General features: G+C 39.0%; 2 protein-coding genes across 9 annotated transcripts in view; one reads left to right on the top strand and one right to left on the bottom strand.

Moving 5' to 3' along the window:
• The window catches only part of pof1b (POF1B actin binding protein), a 25,668-nt gene extending 16,231 nt beyond the window's left edge, over nt 1-9,437 (bottom strand). The window contains exons 1-2 of one of the 3 annotated variants that reach the window (XM_057820631.1): nt 8,578-9,437; nt 3,211-3,309 (exon numbers count right to left, since the gene is read on the bottom strand). In XM_057820631.1, the coding sequence (XP_057676614.1) occupies nt 3,211-3,309; nt 8,578-8,949 (471 nt within the window). In that variant the 5' untranslated portion in view covers nt 8,950-9,437. The remainder of the gene's footprint in view (nt 1-3,210; nt 3,310-8,577) is intronic. The other 2 variants (XM_057820633.1, XM_057820632.1) reach the window with 2 other exon arrangements.
• Nucleotides 8,740-12,361, top strand: part of LOC130906366 (putative monooxygenase p33MONOX) — a 16,411-nt gene continuing 12,789 nt past the window's right edge. For 2 of the 6 annotated variants that reach the window (XM_057820625.1, XM_057820624.1), the window contains exons 1-2: nt 8,769-9,871; nt 10,305-10,498. The gene's annotated coding sequence lies outside the window, so the exon portion shown is untranslated. Of the gene's footprint in view, nt 9,872-10,304; nt 10,499-12,361 lie in introns of all 6 variants that reach the window. The other 4 variants (XM_057820627.1, XM_057820628.1, XM_057820626.1 and 1 more) reach the window with 3 other exon arrangements.

The raw sequence follows: 12,361 nt of genomic DNA, 5'->3' as shown, positions 1-12,361 counted from the left end.
CATTCACGTTCGCGTTAGCATTAGGCTATGTCTAACGGCGAGCATCCTCTTAAACTCTGACAACATACAGTTCGTGACGTCCAGGGGGGTATAATTAATTGAAAGAAATGGACTGTTTTCCTGCCGCGTGTGTATTATCACATGATAGATTTGTAGATGCTACACTGTGTGCCTGTCTGTCAATGTTCATATGAAATAGTTGAAACTTAGAAAACTTGTTTTATTTATTTGTTTTTGGAATGAAACTTGCGAATTTTAAAGACGAAAATATTGAGTAAACGTTGACTAAAACTAAAAGAAATTACCGTAATTTTCGGACTATAAGACGCTACTTTTTCCCTCATTTTGAATCCTGCGGTTTATAGTCCAATGCGGCTTATTTTTTTATTTATTTGGGTTAATAGGTAACACTTTATGTGACATCGGCATCATAAGACCGTCATAATTATGACATGACATTATCATCGGCATTAATGAATGATGATGACAGATGTCACTAAATGTCATCCGGCAAATTATGTCACTAACTCCATTTATGTCCAACTCCGATCTTTTCATCCGTTCAAAAGGGAGATAATTTGACGGATGACACAAAAGGACATCTGTCATGAGCATTCATTAATGCTCATGGCAGTGTCATGTCATAATTATGATGGTCTTATAACAGTCTTTTGGCGCCACTGTCAAATAAAGCGTTACCAAATTCCATAAATAGCAATGAATGAAACAGCTAGAACAGTAACTGAAGAAATAATTAGCACATAACATCAATTTTGAGTTGTTATTTACATAAGCAGCGCTGTAATACATCCTAGGAGGCATGTTGGACGACACCAGTGTTGACAGCAGGTGGCAGAAGAGGTTGACTGTCTCCCACAAGAGCACAGTGATGGACAAATTGGTTCAAAGCTTCATGGTGGTTCATTTGGTCTTAAAACAGTCTTATGATGCCGCTGTCAAATAAAGTTTTACTGAATGATATCTTTTGGTGTAAATAGCTCATAATACAGTGAGGAAAGCTGCGGCTTATAGTCCAGTGCAGTTATCCATGATCAAATGCCATTTTCGTGTCAAATTTGGTGGGTGGTGGCTTATAGTCAGCTGCGCCTTATAGTGCGAAAATTATGGTAGTCTGAATTTTTGTCAACAAAAACTAGACGAAAACAAACACATTTTGAAATGACTAAAATATGACTAAGACTAATAAGTATTATCGTCAAAAAGACTAAGACTAAAATTCAAAGGGCTGCCCAAAACAACACTAGTATACTGAACCCAAACAATCCAATTCATGCAGAGAATGTTGATTTTGTTTTCACAACAAACACACAAATTCCCTTTTGGCATTCCCATCTTCATCACAATGCTTGAGCCTCACGAAGGTGGCCTATAATTAGCCGGGAATGCCGCACATTCCTCGCAGCAGCGAGAACGACCGCCTCAGCTAATGCTCCGTCCACACGAGAACAGAGACGTGCTTAAAAGTACAGTTAGCTGTAGCCCCAATTAGGCACGAGTACGTCAAAGTAAGCGAAAGTTGCTCATCTTTCAATTAAAGCATTTACTGAATCCTCTTAACCCTTAATAGGGCAAGTGATTATTTTTGTTATTTTAAGAAAATAAATAAATAAACCAAAAAAAAAAAAAAAACGACTTGGGGGGACATTTAGAGTCATGAAAGCAACAATATTAACAGTTGGTACACAACTGTGGCCTACAAAATGTTATGGCTGTATATAGGCATGTGCCAGTATAATATTCTGATGGTATGATAACCTTAAGCCAAAATATCACGGTTTAACAGTATCACGGTTTTGCAATTTCAGCTCTAAAATGTGTTTGAGATATCTGGGTTTAAAAATAAAAAGATCATTTTTAAAAACATATTAGCAAATTGGAACATAAGTATAATGTTAAGTTAAAATAAAAATTTAAAAAAATATTCTAAATAAAATGAAAATAAATGCAGTCCTAAACCCACAGCTCAACATTATTACCATCAGAACCAAAATGAATTATTTTCCATTAAAAGCACGTGTGGATGACTCGTCTTAGGTTTAGGTTATACACACATTCTCTTTCTCAACACGGACAGTTGCCAGAGAAAAAAACTCAACGTTTTACCACCGCTAGATACATAAAACACGCTGGAGTTAACTCTCGTAGCTGGTGGGAAAAGTTCATGACAGTCTTTATTAACCTTTAATTTTGAAGAAATGCTAGTTAAGGGAGGAACGTAGTGAATACGCAATGACTGGACTGTAACTATAAGATCAATCAACTGTGTGTCATTTTAATAGGAAAGGTGATTTCCAAGAATAAGAGTGAGTCTATACTGTAAATCAGATCAGTTGTGACCACGCCCGTCTTATACGTGATGCTGCAAGTTGACATTCCACAAAATGTACCCACCCACAGCAAAAACGTGTGGGAAGTGGCCACGGACACACCTTTCTAGTTACACATACACACCCTTGAATTTTTTGTCATACACACATTGAACTACCAACACATGCTCATTCGCTTTCGGCGCTGATGGGCGTGTCTGCACGTACACACAGATAGACACACACACACACTCCCCCAGTTTGGTTGGGTCAAACGTAAGACACTTTCCAGCAAATTTAGGACCTAGTCTCATTCTTGAAATGAGAACATAAATGCAAATGTGAATTACTATAATTAATGATATTATATACTGTAATTGTAACTGAGACCTGGCATCCACGTGGAAAGTATCGCAAACGTTAATATTGTGGCCACAAATGTGATGTCATTATTCGGTTAATTTTATTATTAGTTATCAAAAAAGTGAGTTGCTTTAAATTAAGGAGCTCTAAATTAGCTGAGCGTTTTAAAACAAGCATCATAATCTCATTCGGTGCAAATGCCTTTAAAATTCGGAAATAATGATTTTTTTTTTTTTGTCATCAGTTTTGCAGCACTAATAACACTTGAAAGTCAACTCCTACAACCTGTTGTGACAGGTTTTAAGCTCCGAAACTGAAGAGAATGTATTGTTGTTTCCTTAGAGCAAAGGCTTAATTCACAACACAAAAATAAGCAAACAAAGACCAATGGCTTTCCTAAGCAAAGGACACATTTTTGTGCACCTGCCAGGCGGACAGCATCCCAGAGATTTTCCACCATTACGAGATGGCTTTAACTGCGGTGGGGAAACTAAAACTGGTGTGTTTGTGTGTGCCTTGCCTCGTCCTCCTCCTCCTCTTCCTCCTCCACACTGGGCTCGGGGCTCTTGGGGGGACTGGAGGACAAGCTCAACCCTGAGGACGAGTTCCTGCTCACACTCTGAGACAAGAGGAAGAAAGAGCCATGTTCATAGAAAGCCGTGGCCGCCGGAGTCCTGTAACCCACGAATAATGCGTCTTTGTACTCCTGTTTGAGGAATATGTGGGAAGTCAGTCTGCTCCGCTACTAAAAGCTGTCAATGTAGACGCTACTGTTAGAATGTAATGACCGGAACTGTGTTAACTGGCAGACTATCAAGCACGCAACTGTGATAAAAGTCAAGACTCAGATCAAATAAGTCATTGTCGTTTCAGACATGTTTTCAAAGTGCTTTCAGGCAGTGGAGTTTTGTGGTTACTTCAAGTATCATGTTAAGAAATAGTTTTTATGAATTTTTGGGTAAAAATGAGATGAGTACCACACACAAACTATTTCTTTTTAACTAAACCTTGCGGGACGCTGTGTGATTGTGAGATGTTTTGTGTGTGTGTGTGTGTGTGTGTGTGTGTGTGTGTGTGTGTGTGTGTGTGTGTGTGTGTGTGGTGGGGAGGGCGGGTTAAATTGCGGCTATTATATTACTATGGTAATTAAATTTAAAAAAAAAATGAAATCAGTTTTTTTTTTTTTTTTTAAAGCCATTTGATCCCTCTAGATTTTGTTACATAATTAGCTATACAAGCGACAGTTTAATTAATGGAAGTGTACAACTAAATAAACAGTGTAAGCTTAAAACTACATCACAAATTTCATTAGATTTAAGGTGGTTTCAGTACAAATTAATTTGGGCAAAAAATCCTAATGTAGTATTTACTTTTGAATTGTTATTTTTGTTTTTAAAAATCAGTTCCAAAACTTTATGAACTCCAATCATTTGCAACTCAACAATTAGATGCTTTTAATTATATTGTATTAGGTTTTCCTGGTTCTTCTCTTTAAATACAAGCATATTTGTCGAAAACAGCCCTAACCAAACAGCTCTGCTGGCTGTACAAGTCCACATGGTGTTACATAATGACTCTTTGAGCACTAAGCAGCAGCACAAAGAGAAGCTGAAGAATGTTACTGGCTTCAAACGCCTTTAAATCATGTTCTTTTTGTTTTACTCTGGTCCTAGCACCATCACTTTATAGCCTCACCTGTCAGGTTGGAGTTGATAACCTGACACCAAGTAGCTGTACTATGCTACGTCTGCTATTTAGTTGTAGGAGTGACTTTCATTCTGCCTGTGAAGCCTAACGTCTTATTGAAAACAATAGGAACTTGTCCTTCCAGAGTATTAATGTAACGTCATTTCCAACAACCGCTTTTCAAATATTATTCATAAGACTAGCATCTCTCGTCTGTCTGAATATATTAGAAATTGTTGCGTTGTCTTCAATTTTAATGTTTTTTTTTTTTTTTCTTCTTTTTCGGCCTCATATGAACTCAGACAATGGCCACCAAATCAGGAAGGGGGGGCAACCGGGTGGAAGAATATGTTATCTTTTTGGACTTTAAGGTGTGCCACCTTGACAGCCAAGTAAGCGGGATATGGCACTCGCTCGTTTTCTGTTAAACTTGAGCTACTCAAACAGGAGAACAAATTTGTGGGGTTGAAAGACAAAGAGGATCCAGAGGAAATCCTTTGGTAATAAATGTTCAAAAAACAACGGTAGGGTCCAAATAAAAGCAAAGCACAGGAAGTGGCTGTTATATTTTGAAAGAGTTTAGTCAGAACAATCTTGAAGGAAAACTTAACCAAAATAGATCCCCGTGATACCAGTTTCAGCAATCAGCACGAAATTAGAAGGACATGTTAGGATATACATAAAGGATTCAAGCACCCATCCTGGAAATTGTACAGAAAGTCACTCATTTTAGATTTAAGCAGCTGTTTGGAGACGGATTTTCAGGGATAGTCCTAACACCACTCACTCAATTTATTAAAAATTGGGATGTTTACCATAACAGGAGGCATGAAAAGGTCTTTTAGGCTGAAATTGAGCGATAAGGAGGCTGTTTTGGTTTAAAGGAGCCATTTTGGGAACAATTTTAAAACTCAAAAGTTGGGAAAAAATAAGCCCTCCTGGCCAGTTTCACTGATTGATTTGAAATTGGGTGTACACGTCTGGAATAACAGGATGCACCAAAAAGTCACAAGGACCCATGGCCAGAACTGACCAGGAAGTGGACCTTTTTGGTACGCAGCTGGTGTTTTCCAGTGTTTTCTTTGAAAAACTTTCACTAGGCAATTGGCCCAACTCCGCTCCAGTCAGTAGCAGTTATCCTCGGCAGATGGACTTTGTTTAGTTTCAATTTCATTCACTGAACAGGGTGAAAAAGATACATCAACATGAGTGACAAGTCACTCATATCCATCATGATGACAAACAATTGCTCATGATAGGCTCCGAGAAGTCAAGGCGGCGTGTTAAAATGAGGTCAGATGACACTACATGCACATGCAAACAGTTTTGCATCATGCATCCCACCTAAAAATACACACACAAGAAATGAATTATTCATGAACTGTCTTCTCGTCCATGCATGCAAAGAAGCTGGAATATGATGATTCAATCAAATTCCGCAATGCAAATTATGCTTCCAAAATGATGATACATGCTGCACAAAATGCAAACGCCCACACACAGCATTGCTAAATTAAGACACCTCATCACACATGGTTCACTTATGTTATATTGGAACTCCCAAAAGTTTAAAAAGTCAACTTTAGGAATGTTTATTAATCACATGAAGCCATCTTTCAAACACAAGTTTAAGCAAAACACAAGCGCACATACTGTATATGCATTGTACACAGCCATTATAGTTGTGTACTAATCAAGCTAATTGCTATTACAGTATTGTGGAAAAATACAATAATAGAGTCTATCCATTCATCACACCTGAGTATTAGTATATTTTAAAGGAAAATGTAGTATCCTTCATGCAATAATACACTTTATGAAATAGAAAGTAATTTGAGCATTAATTTCATACCAATATCCAACGTAATCACATTTTTTCCACTACTGTATGTTTCTGCACAATAGAGTATTAAATTTACCGTACTCTAAGGGCAACTACATGTTACTATGAGGCAAAACTGTCTTGTAACATTGTAGTGTGCCAAAGTTATATTAGAAATTCTATACCATAGAGTTCCCCTCAAAATCCCCAAGTAATTGAAGCCACGTAAAACAGGTTGCATTATAAATGTTACAAGATGGTGGCAACAGCACTACTTTGACTAAATGATACTATCATCTCAGATTACATAAATGATTTGGCACCAAACCACAAATTGGGCACAGTGGTTAGGTGAGTTTATCAGCAAATAACAGGAATTGTTCCAAAATAAAGTTCTAGCGGTCTGCCAAAGTGTTTCTACTTGTGAGTACAGAGAACATACTTGAAGATAAAGCAATATAAAAATTGTATCGATACATTTTTAAATGTAATTATGTAATTATAGGTGCAACAATTAATCGATTAATCGACAACTAATCGGTGAGCAAATTAATCAACAACTATTTTAACAACCCATTAATCGTTTAGGACTGTCTTCACCTTAAACTCGTCTAAATTCTTGAAATTATAACATACATATAACTTCTCAATTGTAAATATTATCAGATTTCTTCATTATATTTTTGTTAAGTCAAAGTACGACATGAACAAAAATGCTGCTTTTACTTTGGAAAACAACAATTCACATTTTTGCAAATTTTCATTCATCTTATTGTCTAAACTAGCTTCTCAATAAGGCTGCAACAACTAATCGATTAAATCGATTTATAAATTAGTTGCCAACAAATTTGATAATCGATACAGTTGATAGAAATAGTCATCCATTTTGTCTTCATTGCAACTACAACATGCCAAACACAACTTTAAAGTAAATTGTGAAGGTAACTGAAAGAAGTGACATTTATCTGATTAATCGATTAATCGTTTAATTAATCGCCGGATTAATCGAGTATGAAAATAATTATTAATTGCAGCCCTTTATGTAATTAGACTATGTCGTATACAGTGATCCCTCGTTTTTCGTGGTTAATGGGGACTCGAACCCGCCGCAAAAAGTGAAAAACCGTAGTAGATTCAGGGCTGGAACGCAGTTCCGGTGTAAGAGTCAGGGCAGGAACGCTGTTCCGGTATACGGTGCTTTGAATCCGAAAATATGACGACGACTGTCAAAACGCTAGGTAGAAAAAGAAAAATACAAAGCTGCCACACATGCATTTCATCTCCAAGAAGAAAACAATCTACCAACATCAAATTTGCATACACAAGTGTTAACAACAAGCATAATAAAGTGCTGTGTAGGGTAATCAGTTTCCACCGATATTTATTATTTATTTTATTCCACGGATGGCATGGAGGTTTCCCCAGCTGCTGCAGTTATCTGAGTCTGACGAATCCACGAGGCAAAGCAAAACGCCTGGACTCATTTATCCGTTCAATTTGCTGACATACTGACATGTGATCACCAGAGATACTTAGCTCTGATTGGTTCAGATGTGCAATTTTTCTGAAACAGCAAAAAAAAAAAAAAAAAAATAATAATAATAATAATAATAAGGCAATGCAACAGAAAACGGATCAAATCTTTAAGCACAAGGAAAGAGCTAAGGTGGCTTATTTATCATATTTCTTTTTATTTGCTCTGATGGGGAGGTTCAGAACATCTTAGCTGTCAATGTGCACTTTGGGCTTATATTTGTTCATTTGTGTTAGGCTACCTATTCATTTCCTTATGATTTAAAAAAGTAAATGTTTGCGCGATCTTGAAAATATATTCCATTTAACTCTGCAGGATATAAGTCATTTGCACTTATTTTTTCTGAATGTATGTTACTTATATCTTTATTATTAAAAAGCACAATAAAAAGTAAATGTTTACGTTTACATTACATCTTCAATTTTAATATATATATCCTATGTTCTTAAGTAGTTAAAATTGAGATTTGGCATGTAGTATGTGAGGAAATGAGGGAAAATAAAAATTAGGAGATGGAGGTTGGGGTTATAGCTGTTTTTGTTAACTTTTATTTTGCAAATCATTGAAAAAAATACACAATTTAGAGTGAAAATCAGTGTTTGTATGTGTTATAGAAATAACTGACCAAAACAGCTTGCTTTGCATTTGCATTTGCAGTTGTTTTGACCCCCCCCCCCCAAAAAAAAAAAAAAAAAAAGAAAAAAGAAAATAAATAAAAAAGATAAAAATTTCTGGCTCCGTGGCGACCTTCACGTCGGGGAGTTCCGGCAAGAAATTCTAACCACTTTCACCCCTGCTGAGTAGTGTAGTAAAGTAGTGGCGTTCAAGGTAAACTCGGACCTCACCGTGTTCTGCTGGTACAGAAGCTCCGAGTCCACACTGCTGACGCTCAAGCGGGGAACGCCCTGCAGGTAGACGGGCGACATCACCTGTTGCATGACGGATGGCTGCTGCACGAGCACGTACGACTGCTGCTGCACAGTCGGCTGCACCGGCACCAGGTAGCGCAGCGTACTGTAGTTGCCGTTGACGGCATACTGGAGCGGTGAGGCCGAGCGGCCCGTCGTGGCGGTCAGCACCGTGCTGCCGCTCACCGGCTCGGGAGATGCCACGTTCAAGGTCCGGTAGGTGGTCGTGCCGCCGATCACCGGCTCGGGCGAGGCCACGTTCACGGTCCGGTAAGTAGTCGTGGTAGTTTTTTGGCTCTGGACGGACATTGTTGTTGTAGAGATACGGACAAAACACTTCCTCCAGAAAAGTTTTGAAAGTGTTTCCAACACGCTGGTGCCTGGCGGAGAGGAGAGGTGAGTCTTTCGGTGTTACTTCCTCCTCTGCCGGCAGTACTCGGGAGGAAAGTCCGGTTAGTAGAGTCGCTCCCGGGGGTGGGGTGGAGAAGCCAGCGCTCGAGGGGAGGTGCTGTTGTTGCTCGGTAGGCAATTGTCGACGTTGTCTCCGTGAAAGTGGGTGGAACCGAAGGGAAGTTTCACTTGTTGTTGTCTCGTTCGAGCAGTTTGATTCAATGCCTTGCTGGTGCAGTACATCTTTTTAAAATTAGGAATGAAAGACTGTGTTCTGATGATAAACGCCCAGGCAAACTGCTTTACGTCAAGTATACTCATTCCTTATTTATGCAATCCAATAAATGCTCAAACAACTATTTTAAATTGACTTATTTACTCGACGGATACTAAGTCCCTTTTCGCCATGGAAACGTCTGCCACTCGGCTCATGAATGTAACAACAGGTCATTTTGTATTACGTCATTCTGTGCGCAATTGCTCAATTGACCACTAGATGTAGCCAGAGAGCCACCAGTGAATCAGATAATTGTTTAATGCTGTACGTCACTAAAAAAGTATTGGTATATATTTGCAACAGAAAAAGTCGATAATAAGACTAAAATACAATTTAAATGGCTTCAAAGTTGTGAGTAAAACGTTAGTTTATTTTCCCTTCGGAACAATAGCCCGGAACTCTCGCGAGACTATGACAACCTCGTCCGTTCATTCCGGAAATCTTTTGTATAATAAATCATCATAATGGCCGTCGAACAAATCATCAACTGTTTCCCAAACTGTCCATTCATCGTCGGAAATTTACACTGGAAACTATAGCCAAACGCCCTGAAGTCGCCGTTTGGTAAGACAGATATACCGCTGCCGCCTCCAGCTGTGTCCATCGGTTTTGTCCTTCATGCCATGGATTTGTTCCGCTATTTTTTTTCGGCACCAAATCGCGTTGCGATAATTTACGAATGAAAAACACTAATATGTTTTCACTTCGAACGTTGTTGTACGCCTATTATGCGTTGACATGTATGGTTAATCTACCACTCTTCAATTCGGCGTAGGTGACACGCACGCAAACCGTCGTTATACAAATGTTTAGCGTTAAAGCCAACGAGTTTCCTTCGTTCGTCCTACAGTGGAGCGCCGTTGAAAATTACTAACGTTTAGCTTTCGACTTCAGCACTGCTAGCACTTATTTTGAATCGGATTTTGTGTTTGTCATGGTTGGCCACGGGATATCAAGATGTTACAGTGTTGACAATGATTCTCTCCTGTTTGTGCAGTTGCTCATCCTCTGGCTTGGATGCCCGTGGCCTTTTACCAGCAATGAACAGCCAGTGTACTTGTTGTCATGTCCCATCAGACCTGATGTAACCTCAGCTTCTCCATCATTTTGGTCCACAGCAGTAAACCCACCTCAGGCGTGATGAGCACATCCATGGCCTGCTTCTGGTCTCCACTGCCACTCTAATCACAGGTTAAATAGCTGCTTGTATACAGAGTACTATTTTTCTATTGTGTCCAGACCAGAGGTTGGTGTAAAGTAGCCAAAAAAATGACCCAAGTAAGAAAAGTGTCAGTTCTAAATAATATTATTCAAGTAAAAGTAAAAGTACTCATCCAAAAATTTACTCGAGCACAAGTAGAAATTTATTCGTTGCAAAGAATACTCAAATAATTTGTAACATTGTGAGTAACTGTTGACAATGTCCGATTGTTTTAACCCCTTCAGACCCGTATTTTTTCTGCTGGGCAAAAATAAAAATAAAAATCTGCACTGATTTTTACACCACCATAACACCAGAACCAAGTGCATTTTTGGGTTGGGGATATTTAATGCTTTTATTGGTTATTTCTAATGTTAATGTGTTTTTGATGAGAAATTAGCACTTTACGTTATCCTTTTTGAAGTTACAGTGGTATGAAAAAGTATCTGAACCTTTTGGAATTCCTCACATTTCTGCATAAAATCCCCATCAAATGTGATCTGATCTTTGTCAAAATCACACAGATGATCATACAGTGTCTGCTTTAACTAAAACCGTCCAAACACTAATAGGTTTTAATATTGTAATGTGGTAGGCATGCAAACATTAACAGAAGGGCGAAAAATAAGTAAGTGAACCCTCTCCATAAGGAGACTTAAAGAGCAATTGAAACTATTTTTACTGCACATTTTAAGTCAGGTGTGTACCCAATCACTGATGAGTGGTTTAAAGCTGCCCCGCCCACTGTAAAACATAGACCTGCTAAGAAATGTCCTTATGAGAAGCATTGACTGATGTGCCCCCCCCCCCAACACCAAACACAAGAATGTGTTCCGTTTTTTACGTTATTTTGTTAAATATATTATTGAACAACATTTAATAATATCTATGTTAATTTCATGAATTAAATACAATTTATTTGGAAGCAGGAGTTTGTGTTGTGTGGCCTGGGATCATGAGAGCTCAGTCTATCCCCCGCCCCCCTCCTTGCTTTTCCTCTGAGAGTGAGTGAGACTCGTACTGCTCACTCACTCTGCAGTTGCGAGCAGCTGATCCCCCTCCCGTCTCCCCCTGCCTATTCTTCTGACACACACGACTCTCAGCAGCAGTTGACATGATAGTAAGGGGCGCCCTAGCGCCCACCCTACTAACTTGACGTGGAAATGAGCGGTATTAGTCCAGAAAACTAGCGGATTTTTTTTTTTTTTTTTTTTTTCTCGAGGGCGCTTGTGCGCCCCCAAATAGATTGCGCCCTGGGCGGTCGCCCACATTGCCCATAGCAAAAACCGCCTGTGACCAGAGAAGTTGTCTACAAATGGGGAGAGTTTGGCACTGTTGCTTCTCTCCCAAGGAGTGGCCGTCCACCATAAATGACGCCAAGAGTTTAGCGCAGAATACTCAGAGGGAAAAAAGAACCCCAGCTTGTCTGCTAAAGACTTACAGAAATCACTGGCACAGTCCAATCTCTCTGTGCACGCATCAACTATATGTAAAACAATGGCCAAGAATGGTGTTCATGGGAGGGCTTAACGGAGGAAGCTACTGCGGTCCAAAAAAAAAAAACGTTGCTTGTTTAATGTTCGCACATGGCACTTGGACACTCCACAGAAGTTTTGGCAAATATTTTGTGGACTGATGAAACCAAAGTTGAATTGTTTGTGAGTAACGCACAACGTCCAAGTGGAGGAAAAATGGAACAGCTAACCAACATCAACATCTCATCCCCACCCTGAAGCTTGGTGGAGGGAGCATCATGATTTCAGTCTGTTTTGCTACCTCAGGGCCTGGACAACTTGCAATCATTAATGGAAGAATTAAGTCAAACGTTTATCAGGATGTTTTGCAGGAAAACC

This window comes from Corythoichthys intestinalis, chromosome 18, assembly GCF_030265065.1.
Source record: "Corythoichthys intestinalis isolate RoL2023-P3 chromosome 18, ASM3026506v1, whole genome shotgun sequence".
Classification (NCBI taxonomy): Eukaryota; Metazoa; Chordata; class Actinopteri; order Syngnathiformes; family Syngnathidae; genus Corythoichthys; species Corythoichthys intestinalis.
Note: the sequence above shows the minus strand (reverse complement) of the source record. Positions and strands in the feature narration are given on the sequence as shown.